Source organism: Hylobates moloch, unplaced genomic scaffold (genome assembly GCF_009828535.3).
Source record: "Hylobates moloch isolate HMO894 unplaced genomic scaffold, HMol_V3 SCAFFOLD_10, whole genome shotgun sequence".
In the NCBI taxonomy this organism is placed as follows: Eukaryota; Metazoa; Chordata; class Mammalia; order Primates; family Hylobatidae; genus Hylobates; species Hylobates moloch.
Window position 1 is genome coordinate 1,713,447 of NW_026652285.1, and position 22,058 is coordinate 1,735,504.

The following is a 22,058-nucleotide window of genomic DNA, read 5'->3' on the forward strand; positions in this document are numbered from 1 at the left end:
TTATTTTTAATAAAAGTTACCATAAATATATAATAAAAATAAAATTTGTCCTCTAGACTGTAAAGATTTGGATGAGATCCTGCTAATATTTGATCAGTGCCTCACTGGATTTCCAAATGCCTAATTACAAAATGCTCAAAGTGTTCTGTGATATTTACAAAGTTCACTAGTGAGAAATATTTATTTTGATTTTTGCGGCATATTTCCAAAATTATGTAAGAGTATACTCCTTATATACCAGTGGGAACAAAATGCCTGCAATTTTCTCTTAAACATATTTTAGAATAGATACTTCCTATTACTAATCTGTAATTATTCTCATAACCAGTGTTTATATAAGATTATATGCTGTTTTATCATGGTTTGGTTACTTTTTAATAATCTTATTGACAAGGTTCACCTTGTGTTCCTACCTTCTCATTTGTTTTCAGTTGGGATTGGTTTTTAAGTATAAATCTTTTAATGTCATTACTACTTGCAGTTTATTCCCAGTTGTAAAATTTTCCAGTGATTCAAAGTTACTGGTGCCTGAAACAAATTATATTAACATATAGTTACTTATTTGTCTTTGTTTTCTGGTTTATATAAATACTATATACATACAATTTTCGCCCCCCCCTCCCAAAAAAAAAATGACACTGGAAGTTAATTAGTTTTGGCTCTTTATTCCACAGCTTTATTTTAAACATGATAAAATAGTAGATGCAAATTCACAATGATGTATAAATAGTGCCATCTATGATGGAAGATTAACAAAAGAATGTCTTTCATCATCACAGACGGTTATAAGAATGAATTTCTACAGAACAAGTGCCCTTTTGTCATTAAATCCTTTTTGTTTAACAGATTGTCCTAATTTTTATTTTGAAAGAAAACATTTTGCTCCTTTAGCTAGGAGGTAAGAAACATAAGGAGGGTAATTACAATGGGATTTAAATAATTCACTTACATTTCTATGCCAATAAAATAAAGCATGTTCTCCTAGGTTTTTTAATAAGCTCTAAAATGTGTCTTTCAGTTTACTAATATTATTTTTTAAAACACACAATAGGTTATCGTCCCAAATCGAATATTATTGTTTTCCAACAACAGATTTGGCAACCATTCAGAGGCAAATAGTATTATGCTTTTGAGATTTTCAAATATATCTGAAGTGCTGTTGACTGCTCTCCAAATCAGGTCAGATCCACTGTCTCTTTAGGAGAATTTGCCAAAGGTACTGTTTGCTCAAATGGAAAATTTTCGTGTTCCATAGTAAGCTTCATTTATTTTCCAAACCTCTAAATTTTTATACTAAGTAGCAACATCTCCCTTTATGAACCATGGGGTCTTTATTAATTAAACAGAGTCAACAGGGCTGATTTATTCTCTCTCTTATCAGCTGAATTACCAAGCACACAAATCACAGAGGAAATGTTTTTAATACTAGAATGTTCTCCAAGCCAGTAAATCTGGGATTATCTCATCATACCGATTATGTCAAAGCTCTTTAGCCACAGTGCTCACTAGGACATAAAATTCAATGGTATACACACAAATAGCCCCCTTCCAGCATCATAGGAAGAATTCCAAATTTTTCTTACAATAATCAGAAATCTCTAAATATCAATAAAACTAGTTATGATTATTTATCAAATGTCTCCTCTCTGCCAGGCACTTCACATGCATTACCTGAGTTTCGGAAGCACGGTGTCCCATTGGTTCTGGGCGTTTTTAACAAAGACCCAGGTCTGAAATGTGTGCTTGAAGCACAGAACACATCTCTCTGTTGCTTTAGTTTTATTTCTTCTAGTGAGTAGCTGTTGTAATTGCATATTTGATGCTTAGGTGTATGCATGTGTGTTTTTAGGCATATACAAAAAATCATATTGTGAATATAAGATTAATCAAGTTATAAGGTTAATCAAATTTTATATTACTTCTGTATTTGGAGTAAGATCAGATATGATTTGTTGATTAAAAAATGCTTAATGAAGGTTACTGGCAAGGGTGACCATCTGGTAGAACTTTCTGATATTCACCATTCAGAGTCTGTAACTACGTTTTTTTCTTAGACATTTTCCTTTTGATTCTTTTAAATTAGCAATTTAATGGAATGTTCATATATGGACAGTTGTAATATGTCAAGCATGAGAATATTATTTATAAAAAGTCACATAGCAAAGCATACTACCTGAACTTACCCTCAGGTAATTGCTCCTGTTTTTCTTCCTTCCCATCTCCTCCAATTATGGAACTTCAACAGAGAGGGAGGAATTTAAATGATTTGAATTATGGTCTCTTCTTTGGACTAATATGTGCTGATAAACATTAAAGTATTAAAATATATACCAATATTTTAAAATAAGCAAAGCTGTCTCATCAAGCTTTTCCCTTTTAGTTTTAGACATGTACTTTGTACAGGGTGATGTGTCCTCATTTCACCTTGCAGTGGCATTCCAGCCCTCTCATGGTACACTCATTAGTATTTCTTTAAAACCACTTTCAAGTTAGGCAGCTTTCCAGCTTTATAAAGGCCTTGAAATGAAGTTAACCTGTGCCGAATCAAATACTTTAGTAAATTTAGCCTCCATAATAAGAAATTCCATTAAACCATTTTAAAGAGATATTAGTAATGTGGATTATTGTCAAGAGAACAATGATTCTTTGTACACTAAACCACACTCTGAGCTTTTCAAGCTATGAAGATGCCTGGGCCTTGTCACTTTCACCTTGATTCTTAAAGAACTTGAACCCTTTTTATGCCATAATAAAACCGCTAGTAATCTTCCATGAAAAGATACATTTTTAATATTTAAACAGAGAAGCTGAACAATTTGTGTAGGGGGGACATGAACAAAATGTATAGTATAGGATTGGAAACAAACCAAACCAATAATAACAGTGGAACTTACCATTTGTACTACCTAACATTTTCAGTATTGTAATCAGCAGCCAATAAAGTGAATGCATTTTTGTGATAGTTCCCAAATTGTGTTCTATGGAACACTGGCCCTGTGTTTGTTAACAGAGATATGTTACTTTGAGTAATATTACATAGTCTTGGAGACTCATAGAGCACATTAGCATATTAAAATCTCTGGGAAATCCTATAGTAAAGAAACCTATTCAATTATGTCTTATGTCAAACTTATTTGACTGTAGAATTATATTCTTCACATAACATTGATTAATTGATTGATGATTGATTGAGACAGGGTCTTGTTCTGTCACCCAGGCTGGAATGTAGTGGATCATACCTCACTGCAGCCTCAAACTTCTGAGTTCAAGCAGTCCTCCCATATTAGCCTCCCAAGTCATTAACTGGGATTACAGGCATGAGCCACTGTGCCAGGCTATTCTTCACATAACATTTATTTAAAACTCTAGGGAACATACTTTGGAAAATGTTACTTTATAATGTAGGAGGCACTTTCAGATCCACAATCTTAAGTAATCTTTATAAGTACTGGCCTTCAGATGCACTTGATCTGAGACATGATGCTGCTTCTGAGGTTGAGTTTGGGGAGGATGAAGGCTAGGGAAACTGATCTAGTATGGATAAAGGCAGTGGGGTAAACCAGGGCTAGAAAGAGCGTCCAAGGAGAAGAAACAAATCCTTGTCCTAATTCATGCACTCCGGAGTTGGGAAGATGGTGGTGGATTTAGGAGATTCATCCAGCCAAAGGCCGGGAGTAGGACACGAAGTGTAAGAAATACCATCCACCAGGTTAAGAGCATGATTTCGTGATGTGTCACCACTTCCTAGACATACCCAATATCTTTTGTACTTCCTTTCTCATCTCTGCTTGTGTTATTTCCCTGAAACACTTTTCAGGATGCTGGTCATTTGTTCTGAGATCATGTTAGGCCCCACAAATTCAGAGATAAGAAACAGTTCCTGCCATTAAGGAGCTTTATATGAAATAGGAAGGCCTAAAAATAGACAAGCATTTATAATTTGATTTAATAAGAGATAAGACCATGGGCACAGATTGGAGGATTCTTAAGGGATATTTGGTTTTTTAGAATTAATAAGAGTTAACTTCTAATGGGAAAGGATTATGGGAAAGAAGAAGATATTGTTGGTGGAGTGCAGTGGCACACGCCTGTAATCCCAACACTTTGGGAGGCCGAGGTGGGTGGCTCACCTAAGCCCAAGAGTTCCAGACCAGCCTGGCCAACATGGTGAAACCCTGTCTCTACTAATAATACAAAAATTAGCCAGGTGTGGTGGTGCACACCTTTAGGCCTAGCTACTTGGGAGGCTGAGGCACGAGAATTCCTTGAAGCCCAGGGGACAGAGGTTACAGTGAGCTGAGATTGTGCAGCTGCACTGCAGCCTAGGTGACAGAGCAGGACCCTGTCTCAAAAAAATAAATAAATAAATAAAAATTTTAAAAAGCAGGTATTGTTGAGGCAGCTAAAAAAACCAAAGTATTTCATTGAATGTTTAGCAAGTGAGTAATAGTGTATGATTTGTCATTTAGAAAGTTCTTTGGCTGCAGTAGAGAATGAATTAGAAAAGAACTAGAGCAGAGGCAGGGAGGCAAACCATTTCAGTGACCCAGACTATTTCATTGAAAAAGGAGAGCAAGAAACAGATTCCAGAGATGTTACAGCAAGGCAGTCATTGGACTTGTTGACTGACTGAATGTCAGATACTGAAAGGAAAGGAGTTAGAGATGCTGCATTCACCTGCATTCCTTTATAACAAAGAAGAAAGGAAGAAATGGTTTTCATTGAACCTTAAAATGTGTCTAAGACTTATTAAAGCTATTGGATCTAGTTCTAACTGCTGCCTATCACAGGGACTTTACTAGGGTAGAAGCAATGTCACCTGGATCAGTACTTGCATAGATGAGTAGAAAGACAGTCTTTCAGATTCTAATTGCATTCTTGTTCTCAAGTCATGTAACACAGACTACATCCTGGATTCATCCCGTGATGAGTGTCCTGAATCTATCTCGCTCAGAAGAGAATGAAGAGGATTGCTCTCGAGAACTCCCCAACCAGAAAAGTTGATGGTTTTCCTTAGGAAGTGGAGCTACATGGATGACGTGAGCAGAGACACATAACATCCAATTCTGAGATGCAACAGTCTAAAATAGGAGTAAAACATGCACTACTTGTTGAAGTGTGAAATGGAGACTCTGGACTTTGGGTATTTTTGTAAAACTTTTGATATTTCTGTATACATTTAAAAAATCAATTGCCACTACAGTAGTTCCTTAAGAATAATCTAGTTATATTTTTTGAAATCACATATAATTAGACTTTATAATATATATACTTTTTCATATATAATTAGATCTTTCTTTGTAATTTCATATGTAGTTCTTCATAGGGTCTCAGATACAATGGTTTTTATAATTGACATATTGAAAAAGTATATGAACATAATGAAACACCTCATTTATTTGATAATTCACTAACGTTTTATATTCATATATTAGGAAAGTGATCTTAGCAAGCTTTTTGGAATTTAAGGATCACATTTAGACATCTCATGAGCTGATGAATACAGCTGGTATCTTTGTGGAGCTTTCTAATTTACAAAATGCTTTGTAGACCCCATTTTCTTTAAACCATACAACATGCCTGTGAAGCTGATCTGGTGGGTATGTTTATTCTTGGTTTTCAGTAGGGAAATAGCAATTCAGAGAGAGGAATCTCCCTGTCCCAGCACCAAGGCTCACTCCTGAGTCTTCTGATTCCATGAGCAGTCCCCCTTCCCCCACACCCTGCTGTCCCCACAGAGGGAGGTCACAGCCCATCACTCAGGACACTGTGATTGTGTTGATGCAGCTGGCTTCACAGCTGTGCATTCCACAGAGATTCAGAAGGCACCTCTTCAGTCAAACGTGGCCCCTCTGTAACCCCACTATTCTTCTCCTATAAACCCTTCCCCCTTCTCTGCACCCAAGCCTTCACCAAGTAGGCACGCTCTTTGTGATATTGTTTCAACAGACTTCTTTCAGCAGCTCATGTTTTTCTAAAGTGAAAGGCATGGTTTGTCCTGCTTAGGTTGCCCTTCCCAGAGGGATGGTTTGAGGGGAGCTGATGAGAAGAGAGGTATCTGTTAAAACATTACTGCTCTACTCGAAACAAGATGGAAGCCTAAAGCCCAAGTCAAGCAGCTCCCAGCACTGCTGTGCAGACCTAGCAGTCCTTAGAACATAGTCTAAGAACCATTTATTGTAACCATTTTATAGATGAGTAAACTGAGATCCTAAGTCTCCTAGTCTACTGAATTTCATATGGTGTGTAATACAGATTTATATGGTAAAGATATACATTGTGCTGAACTATACATTCCTGAATCCACTTAGGATTTATGATTTATGTCTTGAGTAATAATATAAAGTCAACTCCAGACTGATAAGTAGTCATTGGCCATGAGAAATGTTTCAGGATGGCTAGAGAAGACTTGTGTTTTGCCTATAATTGTGAAAGTAGAAACTTTTTGTTTTTGTCAAATTAATGGTATGAAATTTCTCTCCCCCTGCTTGGAGAGTTTTCTAATTCATTTCTAGTGAGTGAAACAAAGAAGATGCTTGAGTCACTGAGATCAAAGTACTCAGGCACACAGCCCACTGACAAGAGACACCTCATCCATTAACTGCTGTTTTGTACCTCTTGCCTCCCTGTTTCTGTCAAATACCTAGTGAAAAAGGCCTAAACAATTGTAATGATATTATTTATTGAGCATTTTATGCCATACACGGTGATGAGCATTTTGCATATATTTATTTATGATCTTCTTAAAACCATTCCATAAAATAGGAACTGTAATTATCCCCAATTCTAAAAGAAAAAACTTAGGTTTAGAGAGTTAGTAATCTTTGCCTAAGGGTCACAAAGCACCTATGTATAGAAACTAGGGTTCCAGGCAGATCTGTGATTCCAGAAGCCGTTCTCTAAACCACTATGCAGAACTGCTTAGATTCATTGTCTATGGGTACATTTTATAAAAAGGCAGATTCTAGTTCAGTGTCATAAGGAACTTTCTAATAGTTAGAGCTGATAAGAAAAGAATTCCCCAGGAGAAAATGGAAGCACTGTCCCAGCAGGTTTCAGTCAGTCTGAATTCCTTACTTGGGGAATGTTGCTGAGGAGGTTCAGTGTGTGAATGGACTGAACCAGTTGGCCACTCTCTCAGATTCCCTCTTCATAAAGCTTCCGTGACCTCTAAACCATAAGGTCGGTGCCATAAGAGATGAACAGAAGAACATGGTCAGGGCTTCTTAGCAAGAATCCTTTTCCAATGCAAATAGGACCCTCACGTTATGTTTTGGTGAGTAGCCGGTCTTTCTTTAGCATCAATCAACCATAGTAACGTGGTCATCACGAAGTCTTCATTGACTCACTGGCTTGGATTTTAGGGTTAGAAAATCTGAATGTTCTTATGTCCTTCCATCTCACTTTACTAGAGTGCCCAAATTGAGTCATCCTTACTAACTCACTCATTCCCTCAAAATATTTACTGAGCACCAACAATGTCACAAGCACTGTGCTAAACACTGTGGTGAAGTACAACAATTGCTAATCATTTCCTGGGTTCCACTTACTCTCTCTCTTCTTTTTTTTTTTTTTGAGATGGAGTCTCGCTCTGTCACCCAGGCTGGAAGCTCTGCCTCCCAGGTTCACGCCATTCTCCTGCCTCAGCCTCTCCGAGAAGCTGGGGTTACAGGTGCCCGCCACCACGCCAGGCTAATTTTTTATATTTTTAGTAGAGATGGGGTTTCACTGTGGTCTCGATCTCCTGACCTCGTGATCCGCCCGCCTCGGCCTCCCACAGTGCTGGGATTACAAGCGTGAGCCACCACGCCCAGCCCCACTTACTCTTGATTTAAAAAAAAAAAAACAACAAATGAGTTTTTGTGTGGCCAGGACTAAACAGCTGCTTCTTAATTTTTGAATTTTAAAACTAATCTATTTTATTTAAAAAAAAAGCAAGTACTATGGAAGTGAATAAAGTAAGACGTAGCCCATCTCACTTTCCAGAGGTAGCAGTCACTAATACTGTGGTGAGTGACTTTGCTCAAAGGAAATCTCACTATTAAGCTACTTGGTTTTGACATATTATGTTGTGGTCATCTTTTCATGTCAATACATAGATTAATCTTTTATTTCAAATGTCTACATAAAATATCACTACCCACATAACCCATAATTTGTGTGGCCAGCAATTTATTGAACACTAAAATGTTTTAAGTTTTCTTATTGCTAACAATGTCACAGTGAACATTTATGTATTCATTAAATCCTTTTCCTCATGTATTTTTGCACTCTTGTGCTAGTATGTCTATAGTGTGAATACATTCATAAATTTCTTGATCAAAGCTAGGTCAAAGTTACATTCATTTTAATTTTGGTATATATTCATAAATCCTCCATAAAAGTAGGACCAACTTACATTACCACCAATAGTGTATGTGAGCCTTATTTGTATGTATGATAGGACATTTTTTAGTCCAAATGTTCCTATAGATTTTCTGGGTTTTTTTTGTCCTTGGAAGAATAACCTTCCTTCCATCAAGTCCAAGAACCTGAGATTTTTAATCATTAGGTTTTAGATTTCCTTTAGCAGCAGAGACTGACTTGCTGTATAGGGGGAAGTCTAGTAGTGACTAACTCACTATATGTCAAATACATCATTACTCTTCTCTTTTCCTACTTTACATGTAATGGTTGCAAGGACCAACTTTTAAATGAGCTAACTTGGGTGAGATGTTCAGTGAAGTACCAAGCACAATACAAATGCATCTTCGAGTTCTTTGGGCCTCACTTTCCCTATCTGAATAATAAGGATAGTAATCCCTTGCCTTTTCCCAAACCAGTTCAACTCAGCAAACACTTCCTGAGCACCTACTACACGCCAGGCAAAATGTGAAATTTGCATGCTATGAGGCTAAATGGTACTGATTCTCAAAACAAGGAGCTCATAGTCTAAAATCATTTTTCTTTCTTTTTTTTCCTCCTAAAAAACCTCTTAAAGGGGTAAGAAGTTAGGGGGTTGTTTATTAAAAACCCCTGAAGAGCAACCCTTTATCACTCTCTTAAATTTGAATAATTCCAAAATAATATTAGGACCTCTTGACTAGAAAAGGAAAAAAAGGAACATGCCGTATGAAGAGCCTCTCCAATAATAAATGCAAAGCAGCTGTCAAAATATAGAGTCAAATGATACTTTCATGAAGTGTTTGCACAATTAGAAAATATTATCCTTTTTCTCGGGAGAAATGGGACATTTTTATTTTCTCTGCTAAGTGAAATGCAACTTTCTGAAGAATCAACATGCTTGACATTTTTACAATGTGCATAAAGAACTGAACTATTATTAAAACAACTTACACACTCTATTGCTTATAACTTCTGAAAGAATGGAAAGAACCTTAAACAGAATGTGCCTGTGGAGCTTCGCTTTAGAAAGGTGTTTTAACTACAACTGTCTACATGCAATAGTGTGTCTGCGTAATGATTTTGTAAATATTAACTGCAATTCTGTATTTGCTTTCTTGATATGACTTTTAACATTTAAACTTGTACTGTTTCTGTCTACTTTTTTCAAAAGTTCAATTTTTACTTTTGGGGGTTGGGCTGTTCTGAGGGAAAGGGCAATCAGATCAATAGTTCTGTCCCCCATTCCATTCCTTCATCACCCAATTATTCTCTGTATCACTCTACCCTGTTTATTTCTTTTACATTATTTATCAGTTTGCCCTAACCTTGTTTTGTTTGTTACCTTCCTCAATAGTGGGAGTAATAATGGGAGTCAGCTTCGTGAGGGCAGGGATTTTGTCTTCTTTTATTCATTTACTCACTTACACACTTACCGAGAGCTACCAGATGCCAAGCACTTCACTGAGTAGTAGGGATACAATGTGAGATATATGTGTTTCTAGCCCTTGTGTAATTCGTATTCTATGAAAAGGATATACAACTGAAATTAACCAAAACTTTTTCCATTTATTTTCTTTCTCCCCATTCTTTATCAGATATTTGAACTACTGGGCCATTTAATGTTCATTATGTTAACAAAGAATGTGATATCAGAAAGCAGAAAAAAGCATGTTCTTTTGTGTTTCAAAAATCTAGCTCCTTGGGGAACTAGGAAGGATTTATGATTTAGGTCAAAGATTAGAGAGCACATATGATGAGGAAGATGAGGGTTTCTTACTCACTGTCTAGGAAATAATTCTCCTGGCTGTGAGGAGGAGAAAAAAGAACAAAAATGTTGGTAGGGCTCAGAGAAGGACCTGGGCTTAACCTTCTGAACCAAGTTCCAGGGAGCAGCAAAACCTCAATTACATTTGTCCCCTAGAATGGAAATGATTATGTGGTGTGTTTAGGCATTGGGACCTTGGACAACGCCAGTGAGCTTCCTCCAGCCCAATGTAGTCAACATTGGAGGATTAGATTGATTTCTGTGAACCCAAAAGGATCACAGGAGTAGCAGTAACACCTGCTGGACCTGAATGAGGATCTTTTCCATTCAATCCACATGTTCTCTCAATGGAAATCAATTCAGACAATAACATTAGACCATCTTAACCCAGAGTGTCTTAGCACTAGATAAGCCTCTGCTGTGGTCTGGATGTTTGTGCCCAGCCCCTAACTTCATATATTGAAACCTAACCCCCAAGGTACCGGTATTAAGAGGGAGGGCTCTGAGGAGGTGATTAGGTCATGAGGCTCCATCCTGGTAAATGGGATTAGGACCCTTATGAAAGGCTTCAGGGAACCTGTTTGCCCCTTCTGCCTTGTGGGGATGCAGCGAGAAGTTGCCATCTTTGAAGCAGAGAGCAAGCCCTCACCAGAAGCTAAATCTGCTGACACCTTGATCTTACACTTCCCAGCCTCCAGAACTGTGAACTATACATTTATATTGTTTATAAATTACCCAGTCTGAGATATTTTGTTATAGCAGCTCCTGAATGGACTAAGACAGCCCACAGAGTTAAGCAGTGACCCCAAGGAAAGGAAAGAACTGCAAGTTGCCTGAGATTAATGTTGCTCGGGATCATTTATTCCCTATTCCTGGTGTTTCTTTGTAGAGAGTGCTCCCTTAAAGTAACACTTTTGTCCTGTCTCTGCTTCTTCCTTAGGCAGCGATTTACCTAATTGGTGAGTTTAGGATTAAAAAAAGGACTACATCCTAGAACATTTCTTAAATATATTCCCTTTTCTCTGTTTCATGCAAACATGGCCTATTTATTTTTCAGGTCTTTCTCGTTTCTTACCTGGATGCTTTCAACATAAGTGATATAGCTTCTTCCTTCTCCACCACACCTGTCCCCATCAATCTACCCATCACATTTCTGTCAGAATTATCTTTCTATAACACAAAATTGCTTCTATTGCTCCCTTGCTAGTCTTCAGTAGTTCCCTAGCACCTTGTACTATCTGAGTCCCTGGCCTTCTCCCTAGCCTCATGTCTTATCGCCAACAGTTGCTGAGATATACTGTTCTCTGTCTAGGAAGCTTCTCTTGCCCCATTCCTGCATCAGATTTCTTCTCATACATCAAGACTCTGCTCTCATTTTACCTCTTCTTTGAAGAGCTCCTTGACACGTGCTGCCTTCCCCATGCCCAGAGCTGGCACTCTGTGGATGCCATGCCTGCATTTTTACACACCTGCCCAGCCCCCCTTCCCACTGAGGAGTGGTGGAGCAAGAACTTCCACCTCAAGAGAGTTGCTGGCCTGTTTGTCCAGACACTCATTTGGTTACTATATTTACTAAATTTATTTTTATCTACTGAGCTGGGTTACTGAGTCTTAGAGGCTTGAATTCTGGTTCTACCTTCTCTTTCTCTGTGTGGTAATGAAAACTGGAACTCTGGTTAAAGCTAACTGGTCTCTCTCACTGTGGCTGTTCCACTCAACATCAGTAGCTAGGTGAGTAAATCAGGTGGAGGTGGGAAGGAAATGGGAAAACAGAAAACTCGCCAGGATGGTCTGTTGTTTCTTATCTGTTGTTGCTTTGGGGTATTTTATTCTAAAACCCTAGAGGCTGAGAAGGTTAACTGGAAGGGTTCCAACTCTGAAATCCTACCCCAGTCCCCTATTGCTGCATACCTTTTAATAAAGTATCGATCACACTATATATGTAATTAATTTGGATAGGAAAGTAGGGCATGTGTCATCTCTCCTAGTAGACTGTGAGTCCTTTATTACTGACTCAGAGTCCATATATTATTTTTTATTTCTCACTCAAGACATGACACAGTAAAATCTAATAAAAGTTTACAAAATAAATTTAAAATGTGACATTAAAAAAAAAACTCTTTCAGCTGTTTCCTGCTTCTGGCAGGGAAACAAAGATTGAATTAAAAAGAAAATGAGGTGGGGGGTTAAGTAAGCATGTCTGTACAACTAGTTCCACTAATGTGGGAACAATGTAATGGATTTTGCTGAAGAAGGAAGTGTATGCTACTTAAGTTAGGCCATAAAACTCACAGTATGATCGCAGTAAAAGGATTGTAAAGCACATACTCACACATTGTTGATTTGCCCAAGGTTCTGAAGAAATACCACAGAATTATTTTGGTATAGAAGGGTAGATAAAGCCTGAAACCAAAATACAAGGTTAGTGCATTTCAGAGCAGCAGCAAGCTTCTCTTCTTATGGGTTAATTAATCATGTTACTGAAGAATTGATTTGGCACAAGGGAGCTATGTATTGCCACAGAACTCTGAAATTGCAGAAATTATCTCATCTATAACTAACTCCACTGGAATTGCTTGACTGTTCTGTTTCACAGTGGAGAAATTCATCTTTCATCAGCACACACGAGAATAGAAAACAGGAAGACAAAACAAATTGAGTAGATAATAAAGTTACCTTATAGGAATAGGTAATATAGACAGGTAAGGTCAGAAATTTCTATGGAATAGAATATGAAAAGATGTTTATGAGCAGATCCTATTTCTTTAGGCAGTTTTATCATTCAGAGAAGTTATCTATGCATTTAATCTAATGCCAGCTTTTATTTTTCTTTGGTGATTACCACACAAAAATTAGAAGTTGGCACCAAATTAAATGCATGGATTACTTCTCTGAATAATAAAAGTACTCGATATAAGGAAAATCTGAAGGAAATAGAATGCATACATACACACACATACACTTAATATATATGTGTGTGTAGTGCACACACACACACACATATTGGAGGAATAAGAAATATTTAATAAAATCTACACAATTTCAAGAATATGACCAAATACTGGTGGTTCCTCACTCACCAGTAGAACTGTCACGACAAATGGAAAGTGAGAAGTCTATGAGGTTACCTTAGTTTTTCCAATTAAGACTGTTCATTGATTATATTTCTTCTGTCTCTATAAGTACCATATTCCCAATTAGTATTTCATCAGTTATAAGACTCCTCATTATTTTGTGTATAATTAAAAATGAAAAAAAGATTTAAAATATGACTTAGTAGTTAGAATTTTTATCTTATACCCCTTTAAGTAAATACAAGAGAACTGTTTCAGCATAGATTTTTTAAAATCATGTGTATAAAAGAGAATGAAATATAAATTATTATATTTACAAAGCTCTGTACATTCAGAATTGAACTCTTTCTGCATCTCTTTTTTGAATCAGAGTTGTCATAAACCACATTTTTTCACAATAACACCGTCTCTGCCATCAAGATAAATAACACTTCTTAAAAGAATATTCTACTGCAGTCTCTGAGATTTTTTTCCCTGTCTTAGACATCCATTCTACAACTCTGATGCTGGCACGTTTTTTATCTTGGCAAAAGGACTTAATAGAAAATTTTTAGATAACAATCAGGATTCATACTCCTTTCTCAATAGTCCTTAAATGGTTTATTGACCAAAAAGTTAAGAAGTAACAGTCCAGTCATATCATGGAAAGAACAACCAAATTCATGCATGCACAGGCAAAGACAACCATATCACTATGACCGCCTGGCCGACAGCAACTGCAAGACATCATTTATTGTAAGACACTTCCTGTAATATGTTTAATTCCTCTGACATAAGGATTTATGTGAATTAGGAAGTGGCCCAAGGGTGAAAAGTAATAGGGAAATAGAGAAATAGAACCGATCCAAAGGGAAGGGGGAAAAAACCCGCAAAAAGTGTGATGTCAAGCAAAGCCTATTCTGGAGATGACTTTGGTTCACTCCCACAGGAGAGCCCTAGAGACAAAAAGGTTCTACAGTAGGTTCAAGTCAGAGGCCAGAGAACCAGGAGTATTTATACCTCTGCACCATCAGTTATTGAATGGGGGTGGGGATGGGTGTAAATTTCCAGGTGCTTCCAGCCTGTAATGCAGTCAAAGCATGTTCCTGTAGCCTGAGGACAGCCCTCCAACAAAGAGGTGCAGGTGCTGTATGTTGAAAGTGAAAGCACAGGGAGCTGTCATGCATGAGAGTGGTAGAGGGATGTGAAAGTGCTAGCAGTGCCTATTATACATCCAAATACTAAAGATGCTTAGATGTGAAAAATGTGTGTCTTAGAATTGGTGAAATACGGTATGGAGAATCAAGTCTCCTTGTTCCTGGTTTATCTCATAGCATACTTAAAATTCAGCTAAAGATGAAATGCCTTAACAATTGAAACGGGCTTTTCTGAAAAATTATTTCAATCAAAATTGTGTTAATAGCTATTTCTAAAAACCCTAACATGAAATACTTAGAAGAGATCAAGTGGTTTGTCCCTGGACATTCAAGCAATTGAATGTCTAAACAATCCAAGACAGATAATTTTGTATTATTTACTCTGTGAAGTGAACCTTTAAGGCTGTGGACAATGCGAACTCCCTCAATAATCTATTCCAGTACCTTGTTCCTTGCCAATTTCAAACAAACCTTCCCACCTATGATATAAGGCTTCCTTTGAATTATTGATTAATTATTTAAGATACAATAAAACCAAAGTATTTTTAAAACACAGTAATTATGTTAGTGCAGGTACATGACATAGATATCCTCAAATATTCTTAGGGCATCTATAAATCACCACAAACGTTCTGGAAAGCAGTCTTGGAATATCTATCAAGGGCCTTAAAAATTTCTTCTTCTGTGAATTTATCCTCACAAATGACCCCAAGTTTAGACCAAAATAAAAAAATGCTTAAAAGGCTTGTCAAAGCATGATTTAAAATAGAAATGATTGTCTAAATTCCTGAAAACAGGGGAATGTCTAAATAAAATATAGTATCTAACATGATAGAAAATGCTTAATAATGTTTAATGATACCAGGAAAGTATCACAATATAACATCAAGTGATAATAACAGGAAACAGATCTCTATACAATATAAAACCAACAGTATTGTATATATAAACACCATAGAAGATCTGAAAAAAAATTAGATGAAATTATTTGTGATATCTATTTTATTTATTATATTTTTCTGCATACTACTCTACAGTGAGCATGTCCTTTATAAGAAAAAAGGCTAATGATTTATTATGTATGAAAAAAGTGTATCTGATTTGATTATATATTTTTATTTCCACTTATATTTTCTAGGATTATTTTGCTTTAGAATTCTATATATAATCCTGTGAAAATTTGTAGTGTTGTAGGAACTGGAAAGATCAGAGATTATGTTATGGCCGTGAATGAGGCCTGACCTGCATTGTCAATAACTAAATTGATTATTGTGGAAACAACAAAAAAATTCATTTTTTGAAATGAAAATCTTTATTGAAATAACTATTTTACCATTGTGTGGTCAGATTCACTGCATTTGATGCTTTTTCAGGATTTGTTTTTCCTGCTAGAAATGCTAGAGTTGTCACAGATGTGATATTTATGTTTTCATTCTCTGGGGAGGGCCAAGTTTCATGACAGAGAAAGACTGGGGCCAATTCTATGATTGTGGATATCAACTTAAATATCTCAGAGCAGTATCATTGGTTGAGCAGTCCTGCAGGGCATCTGAATTTACCGTCTTTATCTTGCCATTGTCAAAGATCCTGGACCTATTTTTTTCTGCCTTGAAAACTTTTGTGCAGTAAAACCAGCAATGGATTTTAGCAGAGTTGATGCATCATTAGGATTTTCACATTAACTCTTTGGACTTAGAGCCACGTCTAAAGTGTCCTTCTTTTGGATATAGTGCCTGGTGCAGAACTCTACCACAAAACATCAGGTGTGCCTCTGAATAGTCTTTGCAAGAGATACAAAATCCTAGAGTTGAGGTGAATTTGTAAGTTCCTCTAGTCCAACCACCTTTCAAATGAAAGAATCCTTCCAAAGCACCCCTGGCCAATAGCTCATCAAGATTTTGCTCAGATATTCTTATTGAGGGGGAACTTACTAACTCCTTTAATTCTTATTTTGCTTAAGGCTGAGTTTTTAAAACATCTAACATCAGCCAAGATTATTGATTTATCCATAAGGAATAATCTGTGAATTAACATTCTGTAGCTTTTCCTTGCTGACCAGGGAATACCTCCCCATTGAAGCCTAGGCCAGATTCCAGTCCATTTTGACCATACCCCATCGTAGTATTTTAGAGTACACCTGAATAAGATACATGGTGCCACGTACATGGAAACTGACTGCTCTCATGCTATGGGTTGAACTGTGTCCCCCAAAAATTTGTATGTTGAAGTCCTAAAATTGGCATTGTTGCCACAAGCCAGGGAACTACCTAGGAGATGCTAGGAGAGAGGCCTAGAGTGGAACCCCCCCTCCCCTGCTCCTGGGGCCTTCAGAGGGAGCAGTGCCCAGCTGACACCTTGACCTTGGACTTCTAGCCTCCAAACTGTGAGACAATAAATTTCTGTTGCTTAAGCCACTCAGTTTGTGTGCTTTGTTTTGGCAGTCTTAGCAAACTAATACATCCCCCAATCCAGAACTGTCCTCCTTTGGGTAATAAAAACAGCAATAATTATAGTATTATTACCCTGAGTGACTGGTCCCACTGTTGGTCATTCTTTGCAGATGTGAGTTATTGCCCTTTTGAGATCAGAAGTCCTCTCACTTAGAGGCATATCTAAGACTTTTTTCTTGTGGAGGGAGCTCACTCAACTGTAGGTAAGGTTTGACTCATCTGGGTTAGTAGCAAGAACAAATTTCCAAGTGGCACCATCTTCAAGGTGCAAGCCCATGTGGGCAATGACCAGGTCTGGTATATTAAGAGGCGCTTGATAGCACATTAGAAACACCTGGAGAGATTTTAAAATTTACAAAGCCTAGCCAAACCTCAGACCCATTAACCCTGACTCTCTGAGAATAGGACCCTGGCACCTGTGTTTTAAGGATTCTAGGTGATTTCAATGTGTAGCCAAAGTTCACTGCCATAGCCTGTCCTGGAATCCAGGTAATTAAAACTTCAGCAGATTATGAAAAACAAAAGTTACTTTCTTGGATGCATATATTCTTATAGCCTCAAAACTGAAACTGCAAACTGAACAATGCTGCAGTCAGATACACACATATTTCAACTGCATAACTTCCTTTAACAATACTTTTATTTTTCCAAGTTTGAAGACTGTCCCTAAGTCCAGTTTCTTTTAGAAGTTAGTAATAATCCCACCAACTCACATTTACATAGAAGTTACAGTTTAAAATTTGCATCTTGTAATAACTTGGTGAGATAGGGCAAGCATTATTTCTAATTTGCATATGAGAAAAAAACTAAGGCTCGGATGAGTTATGTGACTTCCCTGAGTCATGTTAGAGTAACTGACTCCTGATTTTTAAACTGAAGGTCCCAAATCCTGGGAACTCCCTCAGCTCTGGGCAAGCCAGGACAGGTGGTCACCCTGCACCTACACAAGGACTGAGCTGAGTCCTAGTTACCTGTTGTGAAGGACTGTAGAGGTTATCTAAGCCAGCTCCTCCTTTTACTGGAAAAGGAAAAGACTGAGGTAAGTCTCCAAAACCACTGCTGGAGCACCTTCTACCTCTAGAAAGATGTTGAGGGGCTTCCAGGGCACAAAGGAAAGAGAAGTAACTGTGTCTCCTTCCCCAACCATGTATGTGATGCATTCATTCTCTAGGATTGGAAATTCCCAGAAAGCTGTGTCAGCAATGAGATTTCTTTCATTGTTTTGCCCTGTTTTGTCATTGACTTGTTATAGTTAAAGTTTATTATTTTTTAATGCAGAAAAAAGTGACTTTTGGGGAGTGCAGAGTTCTATGAATTTGTAACACATGTCTAGTTATTTGACCACCACCGTAATCAAGATACAGAACAGTTTTATCATTTCAAGTGCTCTCCCACTATGCTTTTATGACACACCCTTCCCCACCCCAACTCCTGGCAATTACTGCTGTATTCTCCATAGCTGTAGTTTTGCCTTTTCGAGAATATCATATAAATAATCATGTATTATGTAACCTTCTGAGACAGGCTTCTTTCACGCAGCATAATGCCTTTGAGATTCATCCAGATTGTTGTGTGTATCAGTAGTTTATTTTTATTACTGGGTTATAGTTCATTGTACGGATATATCACAGTTTCTTTAGCCATTCACCCACTGAAAGTCATTTGGGTTGTTTCTAGGCTTTGGTGATTATGAATAAAGCTGCTATCAACAACCACGTATTGGTTTTTCTCTGAACGTAAGTATTCATTTCTCTAGATGAAATACCCACAAGTAGGATTTCTTGATTTTGTGATATATATGTTTTCTATTGCTGCCCTTAAAAATTACACAAATTTAGTGACTTAAGCATTACAAATTTATTATCTTACAGTTTTATAGGTCAGAAAGGTTTTACTGGGCTAAATTCAAATTATCAGCAGGGTTGTATTTCTTTCTGGTGGCCCTCAGAGAGAATCCATTTAGATTCAGTTCCTTGAGGTCATGGAACTTGCCTTTTCACCCCCTTTATCCACCTGCAAAGCCAGCAATGGCCAGTCAAGTCCAGTGCCTTCATGTACATCTCTTTCTAACCCTTCTCTCATCCTCTCTGAACTTTCTTCCATTGTCATATCTCTCTCTGACCCAACCATGAAAGGTTATCTGCTTCTAAGAATTCTTGCTTAGATTGGGTCCACCACGATAAAATTCAGGATAATCTCACCAGCTCAAAGTTCATCTCTTAATCACATCTGCAAAATCCCTTTTGCTTTTCAAGGTAACATCTTCATGTGATCTGGAAATTAGGGTATGAGCATTTGTAGGGGAGAATGTTATTCTGCCTGCTTATCTTTTCAGGAAACGTCCAAGCTGTTTTCTAGAATGGCTGTAGCATTTAATATTCCCATCGGCTGTGTATGAGAGTTCCAGTTGCTCCATGCCCTTGTCAACACTTGGTACTGTCAGTATTTTTTATTTTAACCTTTCTCATGGGTATGTAGTAGTGTTTCATCATGGTTTAAATTTGCATTCTTCTCATGGCTAAAGATTTTGAACAACATTTCATCTGCTTATTTTTCATCTGTCTATCCTCTTTGGTGAAATTTCTGTTCTAATATTTTGCCCATTTTTTAAACTGGGTTGTTTTCTTGCTGCTGGGTTTTAAGAGTTCTTTATTCTGGATACAAGTCCTTTGTCAGATATGTGATTTTCAAATATTTTCTTGTCTAAATCCAACTTTTCCATATTTCACCTATATACCAGTTTACACACATATAATTTTCCTGCACCTCAGGTTGTGTTTAGGTTGGCCTAGACCACAGAGTGATCTGATTTGGGTTTCTAAGCCAGGGTTTTCAGATCTGAGAATGGCTCTGCCTTCTCCAAGTTATAGTAGATCCCAGATATCTACCTATCACAATTCACTCCATTCCTATATTCCACTTAGAGAATGCAACTTTTAATCTATTTAAAAATGTCATTTATAAGATCACAGGATTTTAAAGGGAAACAGCTACTTGGGAGGCTGAGGCAGGAGAATGGCATGAATCTGGGAGGCGGAGCTTGCAGTGAGCCGAGATAGCGCCACTGCACTCCAGCCTGGGGGCGACACAGCGAGACTCCATCTCAAAAAAAAAAAACAAAAAAAAAACATGGCATCTGCAACTCCTTTCACACTAATGTCCCTACATTCCAACAAACATTTTTTGAGTGCGGATGTGGCCTTCATAAGAGAACCATTAGGGGAGTCAAATGACAGGAAGTCAGAATGAACTGAGAGGAAATTTGAGAACACTGCAGAGTAGTTCCTAAGCATGGGGAGAAACCACTATACCACTGAATTATATAGATGTATAGATACCAAATCTGCTTGGTACAGTGTGATTTTTGAAATCTAAAGACACCTGCTGATGCTCATAGCAGAAATGCTGAAAATTAAGCAGAGAGTGGAAATTTTATTGCAAGCCTTCTGGAAATTTTTGTCTATGTCTGTATAATAAGGCAGCAATCTGGAGCTGTCTTGAGAATTAACTTCAAGAATCTAAAGTTGACAGAAACCAGCCCAGGCTATTTGAAAATCATTCTCTTACTGCACCAAGCAGAGGAGTTTATCAGTCAGAAACCCTGCGGGAAATAGGATCCGTCACAGATGGTCCAAATGAAGGCGCTGCTCATAGATACATGGTGAGGGGTCAAAGAACAGGCAAGTGATGGTGAAGCACCCCAAAACTAGCAGTAGGCTGGAAGCTATCTCTCTGCTTTTAGAGTTGGGGGACAAAGGGGAACATAATGTCACTGGAAACCACTGAGAATGAGACCATGGAGGATCAGGCATCCTGCCAGAGCTGTAGTTGCAGAGGGATGCAGCTAGTATTGGAACTAGTGTCAAAGCAAGAAGGATAGAGAGAGATGGGGCCATCCCAATCTCACTCCCTCCTTTGTCTTTCCCATTCTCCCTTCTCCTTTAGAGCTTCCCTTTGCTAGAAGGAAGCCAACCCAAAAGCATTCAGCAGGAGAGCCCAGGGGAGACAATCTATAGGTCTCTACTTTCTCCTGAGGCACAGACAAGATCACAGATGGAACTGAGAGGTAGGTGGGGAATAATTGGCACAGGAGTAATCCAGTGATTCCTGACGCATGTGCAGGAGGAGGTCTGCTATCTGAGAAAGATGAGTATGGGTGAGTAAACAAACCATTCATTCTTTGATGGGTAATTATCGCCCACCTTCTAGGGGCACAGATGCTGCCCATGGATGAGATACACAGTTCTTATTCTCACAGATCTTACAGCCAGTCAGGAGAAGCAGAGAAGAAGGCAAACTCAGCACAGGGGAGGAAGTAGGTGTGACAGACGCACATAGTGGAAGCATGTAACTCAGGAAAGAGCGGTCTGCGAGGGCTTTTTGGAGGAAGTTATGCCTCAACAGAAATGTAAATGATTAGTAGATATTGACGAGGCATGTGGAGAAGAGGAAAGGTGAGAGAGCCTCCTGGGTAATGTCAGGGTGATGAGACAGAGTTATGCTGTGCGGTTCAGTGTAACCGTGTAACCAGAGCACATCTTCAGGAGGGCAACCAGGCGGGGACAGTAGGAATAACGTGAAGTAAGTCTGGAGAAGGAAGCAGGGCTCAGAGGCCAAAAGGCCTCATAAGCTATGCTGGACATTCCCCTAAGAGTAAGGGTGAGGCACAAAAGATCTTAAGTAGGGTGTGATCATTAATTTTATGTGTCAGTTTTACTGTGTTGAGGGATACCCAGATAGCTGGTAAAACATTATTTCTAGGTGTGCCTGTGAGGGTGCTTCTGAAAAAGATTAGCATTTGACTCAGTAGACCGAATGAAGATCTGCCCTCAGCAATGTGAGTGAATATCATCCAATCCACTGAGGGCTTGAACAGAGCAAAAGCAGAGGAACGGAGAATCCTCTCTCCCTCTTCTTGAGATGGGACATCATTCTTCTGCCCTCAGACATCATAGGTCCTGGTTCTGGGGCCTTGAGACTCAGATTGGGCCTTCCACCAGCCCCACCCTCACCCTATCCCCACCTCCCCACTTCGTTCTCAGGCCTTAGAAGAGAGTCTCATCATTGGCCCCCACCAGTTCTCAGGACATCAGACTGGGACCAAATTACACTCCTGCTTTCCTGGTTCTCCAGCTTACAGAGGCATCTCCTGGAACTTCTCAGCCTCTGTCATCACACAAACCAATTCCCATAATAAATTCCCTCTTATCTCTGTACCTATAGTGATACATATGAAGATACTTATTCT

General features: G+C 38.2%; 1 protein-coding gene across 4 annotated transcripts in view; it reads left to right on the forward strand.

Annotated features, from left to right (window-relative positions):
• STXBP4 (syntaxin binding protein 4) overlaps window positions 1–20,960 on the forward strand; it is a 208,642-nt gene extending 187,682 nt beyond the window's left edge. For 3 of the 4 annotated variants that reach the window (XM_032162787.2, XM_058444670.1, XM_058444673.1), the window contains one exon: window positions 4,890–9,473. In XM_032162787.2, coding sequence (XP_032018678.1) covers window positions 4,890–5,004 — 115 coding nt within the window. In that variant the 3' untranslated portion in view covers window positions 5,005–9,473. Of the gene's footprint in view, window positions 1–4,889; window positions 9,474–18,487; window positions 18,547–20,755 lie in introns of those variants that run through there. The other variant, XM_058444671.1, reaches the window with a different exon arrangement.
• Window positions 20,961–22,058: the final 1,098 nt, after the last annotated feature.